The sequence below is a fragment of the Podarcis erhardii genome (assembly GCF_964252035.2).
Source record: "Podarcis erhardii genome assembly, chromosome: 4".
NCBI classification, from domain to species: domain Eukaryota; kingdom Metazoa; phylum Chordata; class Lepidosauria; order Squamata; family Lacertidae; genus Podarcis; species Podarcis erhardii.
This window is the reverse complement of record NC_138508.1, coordinates 74,779,874-74,802,370: the sequence shown is the minus strand read 5'-3', so window position 1 is coordinate 74,802,370 and position 22,497 is coordinate 74,779,874. Positions and strand designations below refer to the sequence as shown.

The 22,497-nt window shown below is 42.5% G+C and overlaps 1 protein-coding gene across 2 annotated transcripts in view; it reads right to left on the bottom strand.

The window, feature by feature from the left end:
* Positions 1-22,497, bottom strand: part of OCA2 (OCA2 melanosomal transmembrane protein) — a 165,788-nt gene that overhangs the window by 24,985 nt on the left and 118,306 nt on the right. For both annotated transcript variants that reach the window (XM_081858972.1, XM_081858971.1), the window contains exons 20-23: positions 19,244-19,303; positions 16,858-16,962; positions 12,539-12,632; positions 4,846-4,939 (exon numbers count right to left, since the gene is read on the bottom strand). In XM_081858972.1, coding sequence (XP_081715098.1) covers positions 4,846-4,939; positions 12,539-12,632; positions 16,858-16,962; positions 19,244-19,303 — 353 coding nt within the window. The remainder of the gene's footprint in view (positions 1-4,845; positions 4,940-12,538; positions 12,633-16,857; positions 16,963-19,243; positions 19,304-22,497) is intronic.

Here is a 22,497-nt window from a genome sequence, read left to right as displayed (position 1 = left end):
ACTTGTACCAAATGTAGGAAATGGCACAGCTAAAAGAATAAACCTGCAGGAGGGCCTTTTAACAAAAACTCCGAAGCATTATTCCTGAGCACAAGAGGGTTTCTGACATCTTTAATATTACATGGGCATGCGATTAATCAGTCCTGTGACAGATTTGCAATACATACACACAGCTGGATGTGTGTAAAGACAGTTATTCTTTGTACAGGCTTTAATGTGCCATGTTCTTTCAGACAGGTATTGGCATATTTGCCGTAAAAATCTTGTCCATAAAATGCTTTCATTTCTATTCAGAAGCATCTGATTGCTGTCACATAAAGCCCTTGACTATTCGTTGTAAAATCTTTAATATTTAAAAAATAAAATTAAGCACCCAAGAACACATCCCTAAAAAGTCTTTCAGCTTGGCAAAGCAGTGGTCCTCATTTTCCACCATAATAGAGTGGGGAGAAAGGAAGCAGTCAAAGCCCACAAAGATCTACATAGTACAGGATTCTATTGGGGGTTCCATATGTTAATTGAGGCCTTGATGGGAATAGCATCTTACAGAAGAACTTGATCTGCCAGATCAATATGGCCCTATTTATTTTACATAATATGATGTTGCCAATTATCTTCAAATAGTTTATAACCTTAGCTTCATTTATAATTTATTTTTTAAAACTTGGGTGTTCCGTAATGTCAGGGGTTCAAGGAGAGAGGCGCAGATGAGGGAGGAGACAGAGAGCGAGGGGGAAGGATTCCAGGGTGACGAGGAAGAGGACGACAATGACCCAAGATTGTCCATGAGTCCGTCCAGTGAATCGGAGGACTCCCAAACGGGAGCCCCCCTGGGCAAGCCAAGGGGAGCTAGAGGGGGAAGCAGTCAGGAGCAGGGGAACGAAGGGGGAACCCCCAGGGGGAGTTGGAGATCGGGACCGGCTTCTCCGCCGGAACGGAGTGAAGGGGGTGGGGTGACCAGTGTGTCAGAAGGAGCAGAACAGGAAGCAGAGAGGGGAAGGAGATCGGGGCAAGACGTCCTGCCGGAAGGGGCGGAGAGTAGTACCGAGAGCAGTGTAACTGTCGGGGGGAAGGTCAGAAGCAACGTACGCGCGCTAAGTTCAAAATGGGAGGCGCGCGGAAGTGAAGAGAGTCCTGGGGAGGAGCCTGGTCCCAAAGCGCGAAGGAGGGGGGAGGAGGCGCCAGAGGATTCAGCCTCTGGAGAGTCCCGAAGGGAGAGAACACAGGGGGGCAGAAAGACCCTGCGGAAAAGGAAGGAGAGGAAGAGGTGGAACAGTACAAGCCTCTTAAACTGGTGTAGAGGCGGGACTGACTCAGAGGGGACTTCGGCGGTCTAAGCGTAACAGACGTAGAGCCACGGAGCTCGGATGTAAAGCTAAGAATGTTCTTCAATAAAAGCTTTTGTACATAAGCCGGACTGGACTTTGGTCTCTTGTGAGCTGGGACCACGGGTGGCTCTGACACGTAAATATTTTAAGAAGGAATGGACTGGGGTGGCATATTTTCAAAATATAAAAACTCCATTTTTAATGGAATACAACATTATAATTTATAACATTCCCTTAATCCAGATGAGACAGAAGTGTTCTTAGCTAGGAAGACCAAGTAGATTCAGCCTCTCTTCGATGGGGCAGCACTGCCCTTGAAAATCAGGTTAACAACAGTACTGCACCAATTGCAAGGAAAGATGGACTTGGCTGTGGTTACACATTGCCTTGGTTACATCACATGCCTTGTAGGTAGATTGCAGACCAGGACCAGATTTTAGGATCATGTAACTCGATTATCAGTTGCACTGGTTGCTGGGGTTTACTTTTAGAGCTCTACATGCCCTTGAGATCACGATGCCTACAGGACTGCCTCCTCCTATTTGATCCTATCATCAGGAGAGTCTGGGGTGCACTTAGCACAAGCACTTTTAAGGGCTGTCTTCATTGTAGTGTCTACTCTCAGGAGAGCTGTTTTGACCATCTATGATGTAAACACCATAAGCCCTTTTTGGTTTGTTTGTTTTTTAAGCTTTTTTCTTCAGTCTTGGCTAACTTTCTTTGGCTGGTTCATCCACTTTTTGCTACAGATTTTGTGGTTTCCTGTATTTTTATCTGATGTTTATTTCTTGTATTTTTGTGTTGTTGTAGTATTAGCAGTTTTGAACTAGAAAGGGATTTTCCTCAAGATGAAAGCAGGGCTCTGATCCCATTAATTATCAGCCCCACCACCCCCAGTTGATATAATTTGAATTAAAATAATAATAATAATTGCATGTTAGATGCAAAAACATAGTTTAGGAGTAAGTGGCGGGTGGCGCTGTGGTCTAAACCACAGAGCCTAGGGCTTGCCGATCGGAAGGTTGGCGGTTCGAATCCCTGCAATGGGGTGAGCTCCCGTTGCTCGGTCCCTGCTCCTGCCAACCTAGCAGTTCGAAAGCACTGCTGGCAGGAAGGTAAACAGCATTTCCATGCACTGCTCTGGTTCGCCAGAAGCGGCCTAGTCATGCTAGCCACATGACCCCGGATCCCTTGGCCAATAAAGCGAGATGAGTGCCACAACCCCAGAGTCATCCGTGACTGAACCTAAAGGTCAGGGGTCCCTTTACCTTTACCTAATTTCTTAAAAGAGTTGACCTCCTTTTGACTAAAAGCAAAAACCTTTCTTCTCTTTCAACAGACTTTTCTTTTTGCTTATAATCATAAATGATAGTAATGAGAAGCACATTGGTGTAATGATCCACATGACCTTTACTGTTTGGCTATGCATCATTTAACACAAAAAAACATATTTACTCCAAATGCAGAATCACAGGGGAGAATCACCTTTTTTGACATGATGGGGGGGGGTTGTCCATGGAAGTGCTTATGAAAGTATTCTCATGGAAGCATACATGTGGAAAAGGTTATATCCGAACTGACTGTCTGCATAGCTATTTCAGAAAGGATCCTAAAGCAGAGGCTAGCAGCAATTTGATATTCTAAACCTTTTGTGAGAAATGCATATGGAGGACCAATCGTAGTGCTACAGTTTCTGTGCAAATGTCTCTTACATTAACTGGGTAAAAGAAAATGCACTTCACAATGGCAGGAGGCAGACCTAGGTGACCATGAGATCCCTTCCAACACTATCTTTCTCAGCAGATAGTACTGCTTATCAGTAGGGTGCTTGTGACCCAAAATTGTAGCTTCAGTTGCATGGACTTCATTCCAGTAAATGAACAGAACTGGGACTTGGGTCTGTCACTGACAGCCACCCACTTCCCAGGAAGTGATGAAACAGAAGCTAACCATAAGATTTGACACCACATCTTTAACACCTTGAAAGTAGGGATCCAACGGTGGTCCTATAATATTATGGTATGCTATCATCTGATAAACACTGTGATTCCAAAAGTTCAGCATAACATATGAAAACTGATGACAATGGGGAAACAAGTGCCCAAACGTAACTCTCTAAAGAAAAGTGTTTACGATGGCCGTCATCCAAAATTAAATAAAAATATTATTAGACGTCTATTTCCCTGGTGGAGTATATTTAGAAAGGATGGCTCAGAACATGCTTCATTGAACGCATCAATAATCTTCTCATACTTTACAACAACTGTGCACTGGTTTATTTATTTTTAGAGTCGGAATGCATAAATGAATGCAATTGTTATTTTTTAAGCAAACAAACGCAAATATGGCAAAAAGCTCATATCTCCTCATGTGCCTTTAATCCTATACCAAATGCTATCTGGCACAACCTAGCATACATCAACAGCTAAGTGCAGCTGATGGGTGTTTTTTTTCAGAGACTTCACCGTGGTAAGATATACTAGCATTATTTGTGCAAAATCTCTGGCACACATGCTCACTGGTCCACAGTTAAACAGCTTCCATAAGTTCTTGAAGCACTATAAGGGAGCTACTGGGAAAGGGGACTGTATACTGTGGGTAATGATGCTTCTATCACATTGCCCTGGCCTCAAAAAAGCTATCTTCTGTATACAGCTAAGCAAATCTAATTTTGCAGTAGTTAGCACCTAATAGTCTACCATCTTGAACAGCCATATCTATGTCTGCAGCACAGACTTAAACTAATTTGCTTTGTTGTTTTTTGTTTTTGTTTTTTGATTGTGTGGCATAGTTAAGGCATTCATTGATCATAAGGCAGAAGTAGCGATGCAAGCCAGTGATAAACATAATTATCTTGGAGGACTGCTGCATTAAACTAAATCAGGTATTCTGTGCCAAACACCACCGAAATCTTTTAAGTTATGCCGAAAGGGAGATCAGTTTAGATTGTAAATAATTCAGCCCTCGTTATGATCTCACAAATTTGCTATCCCACCCCTCCGTGTTTATGATTGACAATATTTTCAAAATATCAGAATATATATTTTATAGATTTTTTTAATGTTAGCAATGAGAATCCTGTGTTATAACAACTCATGCGGAAAAAAACAATTACATGAAAAGGGTTCGCCCCCTCCATTTATTGTTATTCTCATTAGAGAGATGAAGGCGTTTCAATTGACAAACACAATCCCTGCAATAAATACCATTTGTGTCACCAAAATGGATTTATATGTCACTGGCTTCCACCACCAGCAGCCCCCCCTTTTTTTTTTCTTAAATACTATATCAGAGCTAGGGAATCTGTGGCCCACCTGTTAATACTGACCTACAACTTTCATCATCGTGATAGTGGGGCTTATGGAAGTCAAAGTCAAATATAATCCAAAAGGCTACAGATTTCCCACCCCTGTGCCATATGGACTATTCTGCCTGACTCATTTTGGTTTGTAGAGTAAATCCCCACTTTTTTAGAGGCAAATTTAAACACAGATTCGTTTCGAGTCTAAAATGGTACCTGAAAAATTCCATGAAAGAGAAGCCATAGCCATGTTGCTCTGCAATTCCTGCACAAACAACATTTGCAGATGCTCCGATCAATGTCCCATTACCTGTAATTCAAAACAAAAACAAATTCCAGCTGATATCGAGGCTCTTTATCTTTTGGCTTTGCCACTCAATTAGATCAGCTAGCAGACTTAGCTGCAAAGGAGGGGGAAATCAATCATTTCACATGCACCTGAAAGGATATCACCTGAACAATAACCTCCCTGTCTATAAATAGCTGAAGGTTTTCAGAGGCAGACCTGTCTTTGTCCTCAATGAAGGTGGAGAGAGAGTGAGTGTGAGAGAGCTGTGTTGCCAAAACAACATCTTCTGCAAATATTCTGAGAAACTTGCTGATTATTTGTTTCAAACACAAAAATGTATGAGTAAGATAAAATGAAAGTGAGATTAGGAAGCCAGGTGGGGAGGGATACAGATCTCTGCTGATAGCAAGTTGGGCTATTGATTAGAGGAATAATGAAAAATGATGGGTTGCTCCTTCCCTCTCCCCCCCCCAAAAAAAAATGCATGCAAGAACAATAGAATGAAGTGCTTATTTTCAAAATGTGTCCTTTACACTGGAGCACAATTAGTTGCCTAAAATGACAAGAGTTCTGAGGCCCAATGCAGAGAACTAGGGGTCCAAGCCTTTCTGGTCTACCCCCAACACACACAGCCTTGCTGCACATGCAGATGTACTTTGTGCTAGACAGCATTGTGCAGTATGACCCTGAGTCCCCTCTAACTGCAACTGAATTGTTTTAACTCTGTTATAATTTTGCTTCCTTGACTTTCCGCGTGAAAATCTGTATTGGCTGCTGGTGTGAGTTGTAGATCTAAGTGTCTGGTGTTTCTTTGTCTACTTGAAGAAGAATAAGGTTGCAGCAGCACAAGCTTTCTCCCCTTCTTAGTTTCTTTTTTTTTATTAAATCTGATTTAATACAATGTCCACGGGGGGGGGGGGACATACCATTAAGAGTCTAATGTCATTTTACATAATCTTAGGGCATTAAATGGTCAACCTAGGCTCTCCATAGACATGTTTGCGAAACTAGTGGAAGAAATTTTCTATGGTGTCTCTCTTTATAACAACTTTTGCTACCCAGCTAGTCACTCTGAAATAGCCCTGTCCCAGATATTGTTTTTTTTATAAAAAAAACAACAACACGTATTTTTAATTAAAGATGTATTTAAAAGTATATGCAATGTCTTTTTTTTCAAGTTACATTTTCCACAGATCAGTTTCATTTGTTGAGACATTAGTGTTACCTTAGGAAGAAAAGGGGGAAAGAGGTGGAGGGGGGCATGTGAGTGGGATTGGGGTTGGGTGGCAATGCTTCTATTCTAATTAATGTATGTGTGGGGTTTTGTGTCAGCATCACTTGTGCGGGTTCTCTTTACTATTCACTTGCATTCCTTTGATGGCGAGAGAGGTTGGGGTTGGCCTAGGGTGTGTTTGCTTGTTTGTGATTGGCTGTGGTGAACTTTGTTTTCCTGAGTGTGTGAATGGGGTGGGTGGGTGTTTTTGTATCAGGCTGTCCAGATCGATTTGTATGCGGTTGGCGGATTTTTGCCATCCCAGATATTGATGAACCGTACCTCAAGGGGTAGCTCAGCCTGGGATTATTTTTTTTTTTTTTAAAAAAAAGTCTATCACCAAATATGTTGTTGTTGTTTAGCCATTTAGTCGTATCCGCATCTTCGTGACCCCATGGACCAGAGCATGCCAGATGTGTAGCCGTCAGTGAAAAGAAAGGTAGATATTTTTGTTGAATAGTAAAATCAGAATCTAGGTTTAATGAGAGCAGGGCTAAAGCTGGATTTGGTGAGAGAGGTTGCTTAACAATTTTGGAACTGATATTGAAGACCCTTGTGCAGAATGTGTGGACAAATTTACATTCCCACCATGCATGAAAAACAATATGTTCCTATATTACCACATCCCCTCAAACTTCTTAGTTTCAACACATCTGATTCTATTGTGAAGGTGATTATTATTAATTATTAATTATTATTTCTAAAAGCTACTTTGGGGAGAAATGCAAATAAACAGAAGCCCTGACTTTTTTCCTTAAATGAAAAGCTGCTGTAAGGAGTAACTTTAAGGAGTTAACAACAAAGGATAGGAATACTTTCTCCCACAGACTCCCACACACACGCCATTCAAACCTACCGCATTGCTGCTTGGGCATTTTAGAAGACCAAACACCACAAAAATCATGAAGATTGTGCCAGTGCCTCCATCATTTCCAAATTGGTGGAAGACTATAGTCACCCACCTCTGAACTTCCAGATGAGCTGTGTCATTCGTTCATTGCTGTGTGAACAGGCTGCTTTTGATTTAGATTAAGGGAGCACTGGAACGAAATCTGAAATAAGGGCCTTTGCCATGATCTTGACAAGAGCAGGGAAGGCTTGGACCAGAAACTAGCAATTTGTGACATGAAATGAAGGGCAGCTACAGCATCTCATCTTGCAAAGAAATTGTGACTGGAACACTGAGATCAGCAAGAGGTTAGCGCCATGGCAGCTGTGCTTGTGAAAAGTCTGTGACAGTTTGAGAATAGCACTAATCCCAGTAGTAATTGAAAATCTATTACATCCAATTTGGTTTCCCTACTCTGTAGCCTCTGGACAGAATTTGAACATTATTCTCTTGCAAGCTGGAAAAAGCTGAAGTTGGCGGACCTCTTGATAGGCCTCTGCAATGGGGAGGAAAATAAAGTAGGATGGGGTAAACTTGTTCAGCTTCCCCTACTTTTCCCTGTGGCTAGCATCTCTGAGCTACAACTGAATAAGACTGAAAAGGAGAATGAAAGCATGCAGGAGCCGGAGGTAAGGTTAAAATGAGGTAGCAGCAAGAAATGAGGTCCCAAAGTTGAGATGGACATGATGTGAAAGTTGGGCCAAAACCAAATGAGAAAGGAAATTGGAATTGACAAACATTCATCCACACAACTTTAAGACCATCTTCATGCTCACATTTACATATGAATTCTAGCAATTTGGCAGGGAATTTGCTAACATGAAATATTTTCCTACTGCTTCACGGTGACTGTACACTTGACATGTTTCATTTGCGGTCTCACTATTATTCTATCTTCATCTGGTTTCCAGTTGCTATCCATTGTGATATCTACCAGTCCATTATGGATGGGTGCTTTTCCATCATCTTTCCTGCTCTCATTTTTAAAATCTGCAAATCTGCGTTATATAAATGACAGCACATTCTGGCATCTTACCACTATCAGGATTTATTGATGCCAAGTATCACTTGGCTTTGACTGGACACAAATTCCATCTCTGCTCTCTTACAGTCTTCCTCTTTTCGTAATGCAAAGCACCTTAATGTATCAGAAGATAGCCGGGAATGGCTATGTACATACTAACAGCAGCAACACTTTCTCATCATTGCATCAATAACTGGCAATACTTCGTGCAATAGGTCAAAGCCATGGGTAGTCAAGCTTGAATTCAGGCCTGATGTGCACAGTGCTGTTTTTCTAGAAAAAGAGGTGCTGGATCTCATCATGAATGCCTCCCTTGTTCTCTTAGAATGGCAATGGCACCACCTGAGAGGTACCAGAACTGAGTTTCAGTGAGTTCCAGCTGGAAAAAAAGTCCTGGGTGTGCATATTTTCTAACCCAGGGCCCCGGAAGTCAATTAGGAGAGTTGCAGATGGGGAGGACAGAGCTTCCCCAGTAGACTGAATAATGGCTGTAGACTGTGTTGTAATATACAGTTACTGACCCACACTTGCGTACATGAAAGTGTTAACCAGAGTGGGGATGGAGCTTAGCAGGTTTCCTTCTCTCTGTGCTTCCAGGAACAAGCAAGGAGCTATGCGGCCATTGGCTTACAGCTACAAGAGAAACCAAGCAAACAAAAACTCTCCAAATGAGAAATTGTACAGCCTGCATCTTTGCGAACCTAAAGATTGCATGATCCTTTTGGTAAGGAAGCCAAGTTATTTTCCTTTTAAAGTCATTTGGCAGTAAAATAAAGAGGGTGGAAATGCTCCAGATAACCAGGTTCTAAAATATATATCTCAAGTGTCAATGGTCAGAGTAAAAACATGCATCTTCAGCATACACTGAAAATTACATAATGAAGTTACTAGACACATCAGAAAAATTCAACAACTCTAGGAGCTGACACAAAGGAATCTAGATAGTTCTAGATAGAATCCCAGCCACTAATCTGGTTGTTGCCAGTTTATGGGCCAGTAGTTTCCAAGAAGTCTTCAAGGGCAGCCCCACATTCTGTTCTAGAAAGAAAACAATATGGCAGAGCAAAATACTGAAGCTTGTTCAAAGCACAGCTGGCTGAGTATTACAGAAATTCAAAGCTTGGAGACTAGATCCCAGATGCACTATAGCCTTCAAAGCAGATAACAGGTTGGCTAGACTGGAAGCAAATTATTGTTGAGATGATGAATGGTTTCTTGAGGTAGAGAGGCAAGAACAAAGTTATACCTCGAACTGAAAGAATAACTGATAGGTAGAAAGGATGGACATTAAATAAGGACCAAATTAAATTTTAAAACATGGGCAGAACACCATTAGGTAAATGGGAGTACCTTGAAAAATGGATGAGAAAGCACAGATGCAAACAAGGAATCCTTATATTCAGATGGTAGGGGAGTGTTAAAAGACAGAAGCAGCAAACATGTAAGAGAGGTTTGCAGAGTTCTACTGAATAGGCACCAGCCAAGCACTGGACCATGAAGTTTCATTTTTAGGCAAAAATTGAGAATAAAGGAAGAGCAAGATAGGTTACAAAAGGAGACTTGTGATTTTAGCTTAAGTACCGCTACAGAAACAGGGAGCGAGACAGTCAATGCAAACACAGATCCTTTGATGGATGTTTTAGTGGCAGGATTTAAGCAGGCACAGAGAATCTAGAAAGAAAGTCAGATTTTTCAAATATATATATTTGAAAAAACCAAGATGAACTGGTTGATATGAGCCTGGGAACAGAGTATAATGCTGACTTCAACAAAATTCTTTCCTTATTGTGTGAATAAATATGCAAAATGTGTATTATATCTCTGTAGCTGTGAAGTATAGCAAAATTCGTAAAAGCAATTGCCAACTCTGGCACAAGTATTTTATTCTCACTTTCCTGAGGGATGGAAAATCCAGGACAGACTTTTCAGCAACCTTTCAAATGCACTGGGAACTTAATGGCTTTGGGACAACATAGGAGGATTTTTGCTAAAACATTTATTTTGTAAAAGGTGAGATGCAATAGATGGGATGATGGGATGATGGTTCTTCTGAAGCTTTATTACGCCCCATAAACAACTAGAAGATCAGGCACGAGATAGCTCTCACTCCCCCCTGCCGCAGGCCAAATGTGACAGATGGGTGTGGTCACCTACCTGCCACTCACTTGATGCCATTATAACATCAGGTGACAACTTCAAAGGGGATCAACTTCAGCTGAGTAGCACTGAGGGTCATAGCTGTCAACCGTCCCTTATTTGGCGGGAAAGTCCCTTATCCCAGCGCCGTGTCCCTCTGCTGTCCCTTATTGATTATGTAACGCCTTGCCTATTGACATTAGACAGGCACCTTAGCTCAAAACATTTTTGTTTAGGCAAGCCTAAACTGACATGTAGAATGCTGGCATGTGTTTTTGCTTACTGTTTATTTTAATTGTCTTTTGAGTGTTTTTTAAATGCCCATTTTCAACTGTTTTAGTTGATTGTTTTAATGTTTATTTTGTATACTGCTTAGAGGTTTTATTACAATCAGGTGGCATGTACAGTAAATGTAAAATAAATAAATCCACTTTCAACAGATTCCTCCAACATCCCTACAGTGAACTCTGAAGAAAGAATATTTCAGTGAAAATTGGTGGTCATATTTGATTTCAAATGAATGAATGGTGAATGAAACATTGAGTGAGATGTTGCTCTTTTGTACTGGGAGGGAGGGACAAAATAATTCAAAAACATTTCAGAATGTTTCATTAAACTCACTCAACGTAATAGTAATTATTCTTTCTTCTAAAAGCAGCAGTTAGCTCACTGTTTTACTTCTTACTTGGAGAGCGGCAGGGGGGAAAGCTTCTTGCGTGTTTTGTCCTTGCAAGTTTTCTGTTCTAACTTATTCATAGCCAATATTCATGGAATATGAAAGGGAATAATCAGCATGAAGATGAATTAAAAAGCAACCAGATGGCTCTTCTATATTGTTCTTCTAAATTGCAAATGAACTCAAACCCACAACGCTCCTTTTGTGGGATTGCTCGAATAACAAAATCAGGCAGGATGTAAACCTACTTACTCTAAAGCTCTGGCCCAGCAAGCAGTGAGATCCTACAAACCAAACAGGTCAAAAGCTTTCGGCAGGTTTAAGTTTAATTTGAAAAAATACACCCTTTCTTGTTCAGGGTTTATTCAATTGGCCTCTGGGGACAAGTCACAGCTTCATAGGGAAATGCTTGGTGGAAATGGCTGCTTAACGGGGTGGCTGGCTGTTGCGGCCCAGTGCAGTGGTTTCCAGTTCACCCAGGAGCAATGCTAGGGTCAGGAGGGAAGCAGTTGGGGAATCTATGTGCTGGCTGCTCTGATTGGCAGGCTTTTTCTGCTGGGTCACTTTTGAATTATGGGCCAATCCAGGCCAAGGTGAGTGGGTGGGACTTCAGAGCAGACTAGAGAAGAGCAGGCCTCACTCTGGTTAACCCCTGGCAGATAAAGGTCGGCTGCGCCCAACCTCAGAAATCACAGTCAGCCGAGGTACACCTATCCCATAAAAAGGTAAAGGTACCCCTGCCCGTACGGGCCAGTTGTGTCCAACTCTAGGGTTGTGCGCCCATCTCACTTAAGAGGCTGGGGGCCAGTGCTGTCTGGAGACACTTCCAGGTCACGTGGCCAGCGTGACAAGCTGCATCTGGCGAGCCAGCGCAGCACACGGAAATGCCGTTTACCTTCCCGCTAGTAAACGGTCCCTATTTATCTACTTGCACCTGGGGGTGCTTTCGAACTGCTAGGTTGGCAGGCGCTGGGACCGAGCAACGGGAGCGCACCACACCGCGGGGATTCGAACCACCAACCTGACGATTGGCAAGTCCTAGGCGCTGAGGTTTTACCCACAGCGCCACCCGCGTCCCTCACCTGTCCCATACCACAGTCCAAATCTGGCTCATGCAGCTCCTCTTTTGTTTTGTTTTGTCAAAGAAATAAACATTCACACTGGAGGTGGCATTTTCCAAAGAACTCTGTGTCCATCATATCTACACAGGGTGGTATCCAACTAATGTGCTCTTTTGGTGCAAGGATTTACACTTGTGCAATGGAACTCAACTCCTCCCTGCCACATGTTCCCTAAATCCATTCTAAGAGTTCACCAAACCCTCTGGAGCAAATCTGAGGGGGACACAGGCTGTGTGCAGGGGAAAATTTCCGTTGTGCAGTGGGAATAGCTTTAGACACGTTTCTGAGCATGGCTACATTTCTCCCACCTCTTTGTCTCCCATTGTTTTGAATGTGAGGGGAAATGTAAACAAACAAGCAAACAAACAAACCAGGAAACATACAAACACACAATCATCTTTCCACCTCTCCTTCTCCCAGGCTATCTCAAGTCCATCAGGATGTGGGATAAGACTGTAGAATCACCTCTGTACAGGATCACAGCCTGACATCAAAGCTTACCTCCAAGACAGGCACCCATAGCCAGTGAAAAGATTAGGGGCTTCACAGGTAGGTTCACATCAGGATCCTGACTGAGGTTGAGAAGTACAGGAATCTGTAGGCAATAAGTGGGAAATATTGATTAAAATATTCCATACTAATGTATTATTTTACTAATGACTTACTACTCCACTCTATATAGTTATATTTTACTTGTTTTGTCCTTATTGGTGTTGTATTTTAAATTGTTATGATTTGCCCTGAGATCACATGATGATGGCAAGGGATTTAAATTATATACATTAAATACACAATTACATCGATCGCACCTGATGGCCAGTTACAGCACAATCGAGTAGAGGCAGGTTGTACCAGAATGAGCCTGGTGTCTAACTTTTTGTTCCTTTTTTTTAAAAAAAAATAAGTGATGGTGTTTCTATTTGCATTGGGTCAAACATTCAGGGAAAAATCATGGTAGGCTTCTTTTATGGAAATTCTGGGAGGATCCCAAATGCGAATGAATGTTCTCCCTGGTCCAAATGCTGACAAAGCACCATAACTTCGAGAAAGGCTATGTTTGAATCCTTGATCCTGACAGGAAAGTGGGGAAATTTTTTTCCTATGGTTAGTATCTTTTCATGGACAGAGCATTTAAGCGGTGGAGCAAGCCGATTGGGCACCTGGGGTGGCATGCTTGCCCTGCACCCAGGGGTGGGGCCAGCCGTCTGTGGGGCAGGGCGAGCTGGGGCAGGATGCTCCACAGGGCCTCCGAGGAGTCTGCCTGCCTCCTCCCACTCAGCCGCCCTACAGCTGGGGGGAGGCAGTGGGTGGACCATTTGGGGCAGCATGGAGCCTACGGGCGCCCATGCCACCGCGTCATTGCCAGGAGAGACTCGTGGCTCGGGCATGCTGCAGGCCCCACGGTGAGTGCCGCCAGGCATTTTGTCACCCCCCTCACTGGTGACTCGCAGGGTGGCCCGCCCCCACCGCACTCCCCTTCCTCCTCCCCTGAGACCAGTAGTCCCTCAGCAAATACTAGCACAAAAGAGACTGCACTCAAAAGAAGGGCTCCTTGTGTAGACGCAGGTTTAACATTTGAGTAGAGAGCAAGCAGGACATCCTATCATGGCTAAGGTATATAAGGAAGACAGTCCAAATTAGGGTCTGCACTAAAGCTGTTGGAAGTGCAACAGTGGGGATCATGGATGCTTCCTGTCACAGGAAATGCCCTAGAAATGCTATACGCCTCCTGCCCATTGATGACAGGGTATATACAATGACTGGGCCTACACAATGGGGAGGAGGAAGAAAACTAATTTACTATGGCCATTCTGTTTTCAAATGTGTTTTTTTTTCTCTCTCTCTCCATGTGTCTTATTGTTTATAGCTTGCTCTTGGAAGACTTTCTTTATCAGTTGATCAATCTCTGTTTATCTGAAAAATTGATTTTCTCTGAGGCACTAGGCTTAGGGTCCTTAAGGCTGGCTGCTCTAACTACGTATCCAACACTGCAATTATGTGTCTGACTTCTCAATGTGATGCTAGTTGCTGTTAGCCTTTAATCCCTCTCCTTCTGCAAGGAACGGAAACAGCACTGTTCAAATTCTGCATTATGAAGTTATAGCTGCCCTATAACGCAGTTTCCTACATTTAAAAGCAATACAAAAGCCGCAGTGATACTGCCTCCATGCCACAATTTCGTCTGTGTCACTAAGTGAAATAGAGCTGTAATCGGCATCAGGAAGGTAGCCTTGACCTGAACATGATTTAGTACTAAACTGGAAATGCACAAAGGGGTACCGCACATGCAGACACAGGAATAGGAAAAGAGGTTGCATAGTCCAAAGAAGTGTTGGTCTTCTGATCCAAGGGATGATTCTATGACTCCTTGTACTCTGCCGCACATGGCAAAGATTCCAAGCATGCTCTATCACTTGCCCATCAATCTATCCTCATACACCAGCAGTGGGAATGGGATCCAGTTGCCAGGCCAGATTCTTATCTCCGCCATCCCTGTGGGTCAGCTTTGTCAGGTGGGCAGGCCCACCCACACTTGTAAACCACCAGTTGCCTGCTTTGATAGGTGGGTGAATCCTAGCAGTCAAGCACAATTCCTGTAGCCCTAAAGTTCTGAGCCGAACAAAACTTTTTAACTGTACCGGTAATTGCTTTTTGGGTTGTCAGCTAACATTTTAGTGCTTGCACCTATTTGGCATAAGGCAAGGCATACATTTTTAAAACAACGGCCACCCACATTAATGAGAACAACATACACCCCATTGTATCAATTGCCCTTTTACCTAAACCCAGTTTTTGCAGAAAACACATTGGGCATGGCTAAATTGGTACAATGGTTCAATACATTGTATTAGGAAGAAAGACCTAAACAGTGATTTAACATAAATGAATTTATGGACCCTAGTAATAAAATGTAAACAGGTGTTTCAATATATGCAGCCTAGTTAATAATGGTTTATTAAAATGCAGACAATGTTGAAAATAGAGTGTTGTCATGTATTACCAACTATTAAGTTAATCAAGCTAAGAAAATCAGATTCCATTTATATTTTAAATGAATAATTTAGATGTTGGACCCTGGTTTAGAGCCTTTCCAGTTAAAAAAAAATACAGTGGAAAATATCAGAAAACTTTCATTAAACTGAAAGCACATATTGTGGGATTTATCATGTTTATCCTAGTTTAAAATGCCAACTGTAAACCTGTAAAAAGAAAAGGCAGCTTTATCAAGAAGAGTTGAATGCGGCTATGTTCATATTAGGCCATAATCTGATTAATAATATAAGAACCATATTAGTTCTGATCTTAAAGCTCTTAATTCATTACTGGTAGTGGATACTAAAAACAACTGGGTTACCAATAAAAGATCCAACAGTTGCTTAAACTATATCCATGAAAATGTTTAAAAGAGGCAGTGAGCATAATCCAAAAATATTTGGCTTATGATTTCCGCTGTAGCCATGATCCTCAAATGCAGCAGCACCCTTCATTCCCTACACACTGGAAGGCATCATATGTTAGCCGGATCTGGAATAGCAACCCCATTCCTTTAAGTGGCAATATAGGAATAATCTCATGTTTCTTTCGTTTGACTTTTGTCTCCCACTTTTGTCTCCGACCATCTTCAACACTAGATTCTCCCTTTGTGGCATAGGCATGTCTTAAATAAATCTTGAATTCTTGTAGCCATTGATTTCCTCGTCTGATTTTATACTGCTTTTCCTTTGTATTTACAACAATCTTTATGCTTTGCTTATCTGTCATTCCCTGACTGATGCAGTGCTTCAGGAAGGTAATTTTAGGCTCTGAACTTCATGGTCCTGGGGACTTCATGGTCTTATGGGACCCTCTGTATTAGAAGGCTGTGTGTGAGTATTACTTCACATACTTCAAAATGTGGCAGGCCACCCTGATTGCATCTGGGGGTGCTACTGCTCATCCTGCAAAATGAGGTCCTAGACTTCTGCGCCCCCAAATCCTTCTGTAACAGCACCACTGCTTTGATGTGCTCTGAAAAACGAGTGATGATCGGCGTGATGGTTCTCCTAATTCTAATTCACCATGTTGTTGTTGTTTTAATCAAACTAGCATTGCAATGGACATTGACCCTGAAAGAGTTTTTGCTCCATTTCCACCATGTTTTTAATCAATCTTTCAAAAAAACCACTTGCGATGTATCCAACCACATTGCTCAGCTGACAATAAGGTTTCCACCAACAGAATGGGGAAGGAAGCAATTTCCAGCAATTCTTGTTGCCGTCCACTTTGCCTGAAATCTGTTCCAAAACAGATTTAGGGCATGGGGAGGTTGCAAGGGGAAGGAAGATTTATTGAAAATTGCTCCCTTCCCTGTTCTTCTGAAGGGAGCCTTACCAGCTGAGGGACACCATTGGATGCAACAGCTTATTTATTCATTTTCTTCATTACATTTCAGATTTGGAATATCTGTTTCTTGTTATTGTTGAATAACTGTGTCACACTAACACTGGAATTTCTGACCTTTAGCCCAAGGTTAAAAGAGTATAATTAAAAGTACTGGAAGTCTGCAGGTGAAATTGCATGGTGTGGGATACAGTTTTTCAAGGTAGTCAAGAAAAGAAAGACACTAAGCTTGAATCTCAAACACTTTTCTTTTTATTGTACCATAACTTTTAAATCTGGCATCCCAACGCATTATCAAAAGGGACCCCTTGGCAACAAACAGGCTTTTGTAAACTGATATTTGTGAGGACTGGAAGGAAACCTTTACTGGCCCAGGTATACACTTCTGTTTTTGTACTTCTCTCCCCTCCAGCCCCTTAACAGAAGAAAATGCAACTTACCATTGTAGCAGTGAATGGAATATTATCAATGAGGGATGATGCCAGGGCAGAGACCCAGAGCACTAAAATGATTGCAACTGTCAAGCGTTGGTCTTCAGGGACCACCTGGTATAGAAAGAAAGAAAGAAAGAAAGAAAGAAAGAAAGAAAGAAAGAAAGAAAGAAAGAAAGAAAGAAAGAAAGAGAAATTTAGAGTCCCCTTTGCCCTGAAAGCTATTATTTTGTGGCCAAAATTGCCACATTGGTTTCTCTTTTTTAACTAAAGCCAAAATTGTGCAGATTTCCCACATAAATCAACCCCAATGCTTTAAAAACAGATGTGACCTCCAAGTGCATAAAAAAGTAAAAACAGTATAATAATTGTCTGACTAAACTACCTCCTTTGGAGAGAGGGGAAAATTCCAGATTATAAATGGAGATTTCTTCTTCTTCTGTTGCCAGGGGTAGTGACTTAGATTTAAAGGGCTCAAGGAAGGACTTTGAATTCAAGTGACATCTTCCAGTCCCTTCAGCTGCACTAGGAAGTTCCTGGTGGACCCAGACAATTCCTGTTGATTATCAAGGCTAGTCTCCGAAGCCCCAACAGGCAAGTGATGATGGATGTGTAGGGCTCTCTTCAAGCACCAACAATCAGCTCATCATCAGTGTTTGCACAGAGCCCTGCACTGCACTTTGAAGACCCAACAATCAACTGATAGTTAGGCCTTCAAAGCGCCTTAACAAGGGGAGTTGCAGGTGCCACCGCAACTTTAACAGCCCCACACCTGAAGGCAGTTGGGTAAGGTGTGACCATAATGGCCTCATGGGCCATACAGGGAGACATAGCAGGCCTAATGAAGCCTGTAGGTCCAAAGTTCCCCACCTCTGATCAAGGTCTTAACAGCTCTCCCTAAGTGAATAAAAAGTCAATGTGAGCTCCTGTTTCAGGGAAGGGGAGCAGCCCCAAGTCTTCCACCTTGCTGTTGTGCAGACATTTCCTTCTGGGTTCCATCTACAACACCAACAAGATGGAGAAGAAAAGGTCTGTTAAGGTTGATGCTTCTCCTTGCTTGCTCTCTCACTCTCTCTTGAAGAGGGCAGGTTATCTGACAGCAAAGCAAGGAGCAGAAGGGACGTGTTTGGGTTTTCAAAGGACAGGTGCCCTCTGAGTTGTGGCACAGGACGCATTGGATTCCCAACAGTGCAGACTCCTGACATTGGCTCTCTGCACAGTTGCACTAATAGTCTCCTAGTGCTAAATACCGCTAATGTCATCTGCGATAGGAAACAGTCTGTATCTCTTTGTAATGAGCTTGCTTTACACCACATATCCAAAAGGGGGAAATCCATTATTTCACTGCTGAAGGTGTTCATAATTTTGTTGCATCCAGGGTCGGATAGAAGAAATGACCGCTCCCCACATCAAATGGGGGATGCCTTTTGCGTGGTCATGCGCAGCCCCCTGGATCCCAGTGCGACTCCTGGTAGTTTGGGCTGGCTTCATCCTCCCCAGGCTGGATACCTGGAGGTCTCCGCCTACCTCAGCCAATCACCCAATCCCGCCTGGGGAGGCGTTGCCAGAGGATTGGCCAAGTAAGGGGAGGAACCGTCCTGCCCACACAACAGAAAGTGAATCTTACCTGCAAAGCGGCAGTCAGCTCCAGAGCTTCTCCCACCCTCCCCTCCCTCAGTTAAGTCTTCTTTTGCAGGTTAACCTCTTCTCCACAGGTACACAGGCGCTGCTACGTCAGGGTCACTGTTGAAGGGTCGGAAAGGAATTTTCCTGCATTGGCAGGTTTTGCCTTCCCCGTAGCAAAATGTCACAACTTGGCGGTTTCAAGCCTTCAGCAAAATCCTTTAATCTATCTTCCTAAATGGGGGGGGCGTGAAGCGGTGACCCACACCCCCTTGCAGCGGTGATCCCAGGGTTCCCCGTTAAAGGCGTTTTGAGGGGGAGGCATTGGCCATACGCCAAGAGGTTGTCATTGCTCTCCCGTTGCGATGAAACGGGGGGTGGGTTCTCTGCTTGAACATATGTTCTCCAGAGCTAGGCCAATCCCCACACATTCTGGATAACCCTGAAGTCTCCCAGATCCCCAGCTGGGGACTGGGAAGGATAAATGCCCAATGCCTGAGCCAAGGTCTCCCTATATCTGAAACTTAATAAAGTTGTGGCCAATTTTAATCCCATAGCACGTTGTCTTGAGTCATTGTTCCACGCGGGGGTCGCCTGCAGTTGGGAGGAATCCGCCTGTCCACGCAATGTAACACATAAAAGAGCCCAAGGCATCCTCTTTGTATCCCTGACATCCGAATGTACACTGTAGTTTAATAATATAATACTTTGTATATATGCAACAAAGAGGTTTCTCCATTTCTGCACTGTAAGATGTTATTATAAATGGTACCTTTATTAATAAAGCTGTCTGTTCTCCAATGTATTCTATTAAATGAAGGTGAGCCAAAGCCTAGATGTGGGGAGGAAAAATAAACATTTATAAAATAAACACTTTAAATGTTTATGTAAAATAGCCCTTAGTACAGAGTTGTATTGCCGTTTTGGTGGCCCTTCAAAACAGATATTCTACCAATAAGCAAGGCAATATTTGATCCACTAACTTTTATTACAGTTCTTACCAAGAGAAGTTGGTTCAATTAAACTTTCATCGAACAAACTTCTCGTGGTAAGAATTATACTAAAAGTTGGTTACTTAATTATTAAGTTCACTATCAATTATTAATGTAATTATTAAAGCTATAACTTTGCCTATTTTGTCCCTCACAAAATAACTGCGATGGTCCACATTTACCTTGTCCCTTAACTGAGCCAGAATGCAACCAATAAGCTTTTCAGTTTAGCCAAAATAGGGTCCTATTCTGGCCAGCTTAAGAGGAATCCATGAGGCACTATACCACACCTTATAGGCACTGAACTTCAATTGCACTCAATTGCTGGCAATAGGCAAATGTTCAATTGCACTCAATTGCTGGCAATAGGCAAATGTTCAATTGCACTCAATTGCTGGCAATAGGCAAATGTTATGGGTAACTCAGGTTCTGCAGGACCAGGGAGAGCTCCCCAGAGAGGCTGAAAGTTCTGGGGTTCCACTCCCAGTTTCAGAGTTACCGTAGTTATCTCGTCAACAACTTCAGAGAAGTTTTCAGAGTTCTGGCTCAGTTTCCAGATCCAGTAAACAGAAAGGCTATAGAGCCTTCAGGACAAATAGCCCTGGCTTGGGGCCATCAGCATATGAAGTTTCACTAACAAAAGGATGGGCTTGGTCATATTAAATCAAGTTAAACGTGCACTTAAGAGCCCCTGAATAATGGGGGGCTCCTGCCTTTCTTTTGTTTTCCTCTCTTTGGGCAGGTCCACCTCAGTATGGGCAAAATTCACAGCAAGAACTTGGAAGCTGCAGCTATGATTATGTGATGAAGTTGTTGATTTGGCATAACCCAGGAAGTTAGAAACTCTAGAACAGCAAAAAACAAATTGTTACCTACATTGCTATATATCAGCCTAAAATGTAGCATAACTAGCAGCATTGAAAAGATTAGTACTCCTAGCAGAAAATACACTGATTTGTACTTGTTGCTCTGGAAACCACATTTAATCAAAAGGCAATAATGCAGACATTCTATTCCCATTTGAAGCAATACTTCAAAGTTTAAGAATCACATCTCTTCTTCTGGAACACTGTTTGAAATCTAATCACTGGGAGTCGTGTAAAGTTCCACCTTTGAAAATAACCCAGGCAGTCCCACCTGACCAAATCCATTCATATACCAGGAAGAACCATGAGCAGATTTGTATTCCTACCCAAGGACTCTGGGAAATTATGTTCTTTCTTATTTTTTTATTTATTAGTTGGCTTTTAGGGGGCTTTCCCCCATTTCTTGTTAATATAGTTTGGTGGGACCAATCAGAAAAGCATTTATCAGCAAAGCCCTCCCGATGTTACTGTATGGGGTTGAAACCTGGAGGTGGAATTTAAAAACACTACAACGGCTCGAGATTCTACAAAACTCTTTTGCACGAAAGTTACTGGGTCTCCCCAAGGGCTCGGTTGCTGCACAGTTAAGAACAGAACTGGGCCTCCCCTCCATTGTTGCGAGAGCCCACATTAGAATTATTAGTTTTTATTGTAAATTAATCAAAGCCCCAGGTTCCCTTTTAGCCAGGCAAGCCTTTTTAACTTGTTCTCACAGCAATAAATGGTCCAAGGCCATGGAGACTATTACTGCACGCTACTCTCTCCCAGATCTTGACACGCTGTCAGCTTGGGATCAACATAAAATCCGGGCCTGGATTCTTACAAGAGACGAGGCCATGGACCGGGCACAGTCCACCACAGCTCGCCTCTCCATGTGGCTCCCTAAAGTGAAAGTGGTAAGATCACTTGCCAACTACTTGATAGACCTGACGGAGCCCAATTTGAGAAGAGCGTTTACCATGGCCCGTTTCCATTCTATACCCACGGCCTTCCTGCAGGGGATTTATTCTAAGACCCCTATTACTCAGCGTCTATGTCCATGCACAATGAATGAAGTAGAGGACTTCATACATTTCTTTTTCTACTGCCCTATTTATGAGCTAATAAGAACTAAGCTCCTCCGCTTGATCCCATCCACCATTACATCTAAGGAAGACTGTTTGAAATCGCTTCTTGTGGACGCAAATCCCCAAGTTTCACGTGGGGTGGCAATCTTTATAGTGCAGGCCTTGAAACTCAGGGCTACTCTGACTGGGTAGTGTGTCCTAGACCTGGTCCTGTTTTAATTCTTTCATTACTTTTTTAACCTAATGTGCCGAGCCTATTTGGGGGCCATTATATGCTTTATATACATCCGCATTCTTGATTCCCGGCCCCGGCAACTAAATCTTTACATTATTGTCTTAGGGTAATTTAAATGTCATAACCCCAGTAATATCGCTTTGAATTTTGTTTGGTTGCTTGTCTATAGCATTTTTGTTTTATCCTGCTATGGCTGTATGCTAATGCAATAAAGGTTTGATTGATTGATTGATTGATTGATTGATTGGTGGGAGGGTTCCCACTCCTTGCTAAAACTAATAAGAACATGGATTTCCAGGATAGAGATCGTTATAATGTCTTCATGTGGTCTGTAGTTTTTAGGAGATACTCCTAAAGATGACCTGCATTCTAAAGTAAATTTCTGGGACCTCTACATAGCCCTTTCTGTTCCAGTATTTTCGTTATGCACAAGTGGTTTCAGACATCATAGTTGTTTCAAGTAATCCCAGTTGTGTAGCTCAGGAGTTGTGCAAAAGCCTTAGGTTCAAAGCTTTCACATCTGTAAAGGTAGCTAGTGGTCTGTAGCAAAAAAGTATATAGCCAGTTACTTTCTTAGAATTAGTATTTGAAATGCAGACCCTCACAAATCTCAAATATCATTCTCTTCTAAACAAAAGAACTTTCCACATCCCTCAAGACAGCTCCATCAACTTGAAACATTCTATTACTGACTTTTCTTTCATCCTAAGTCAGAATGTTCTTTACCATTATTTGATATCCCAGGCACCCAAACAATGGTGTTTTGAATGTTTGTTTGTTTTTTAAGGGGGTTGTCCATTTTGAATACACTGCTGTGAATCTGCTGCAATAACATGCACCCAGTGTTTCCAGGCAGCCCTGTATCG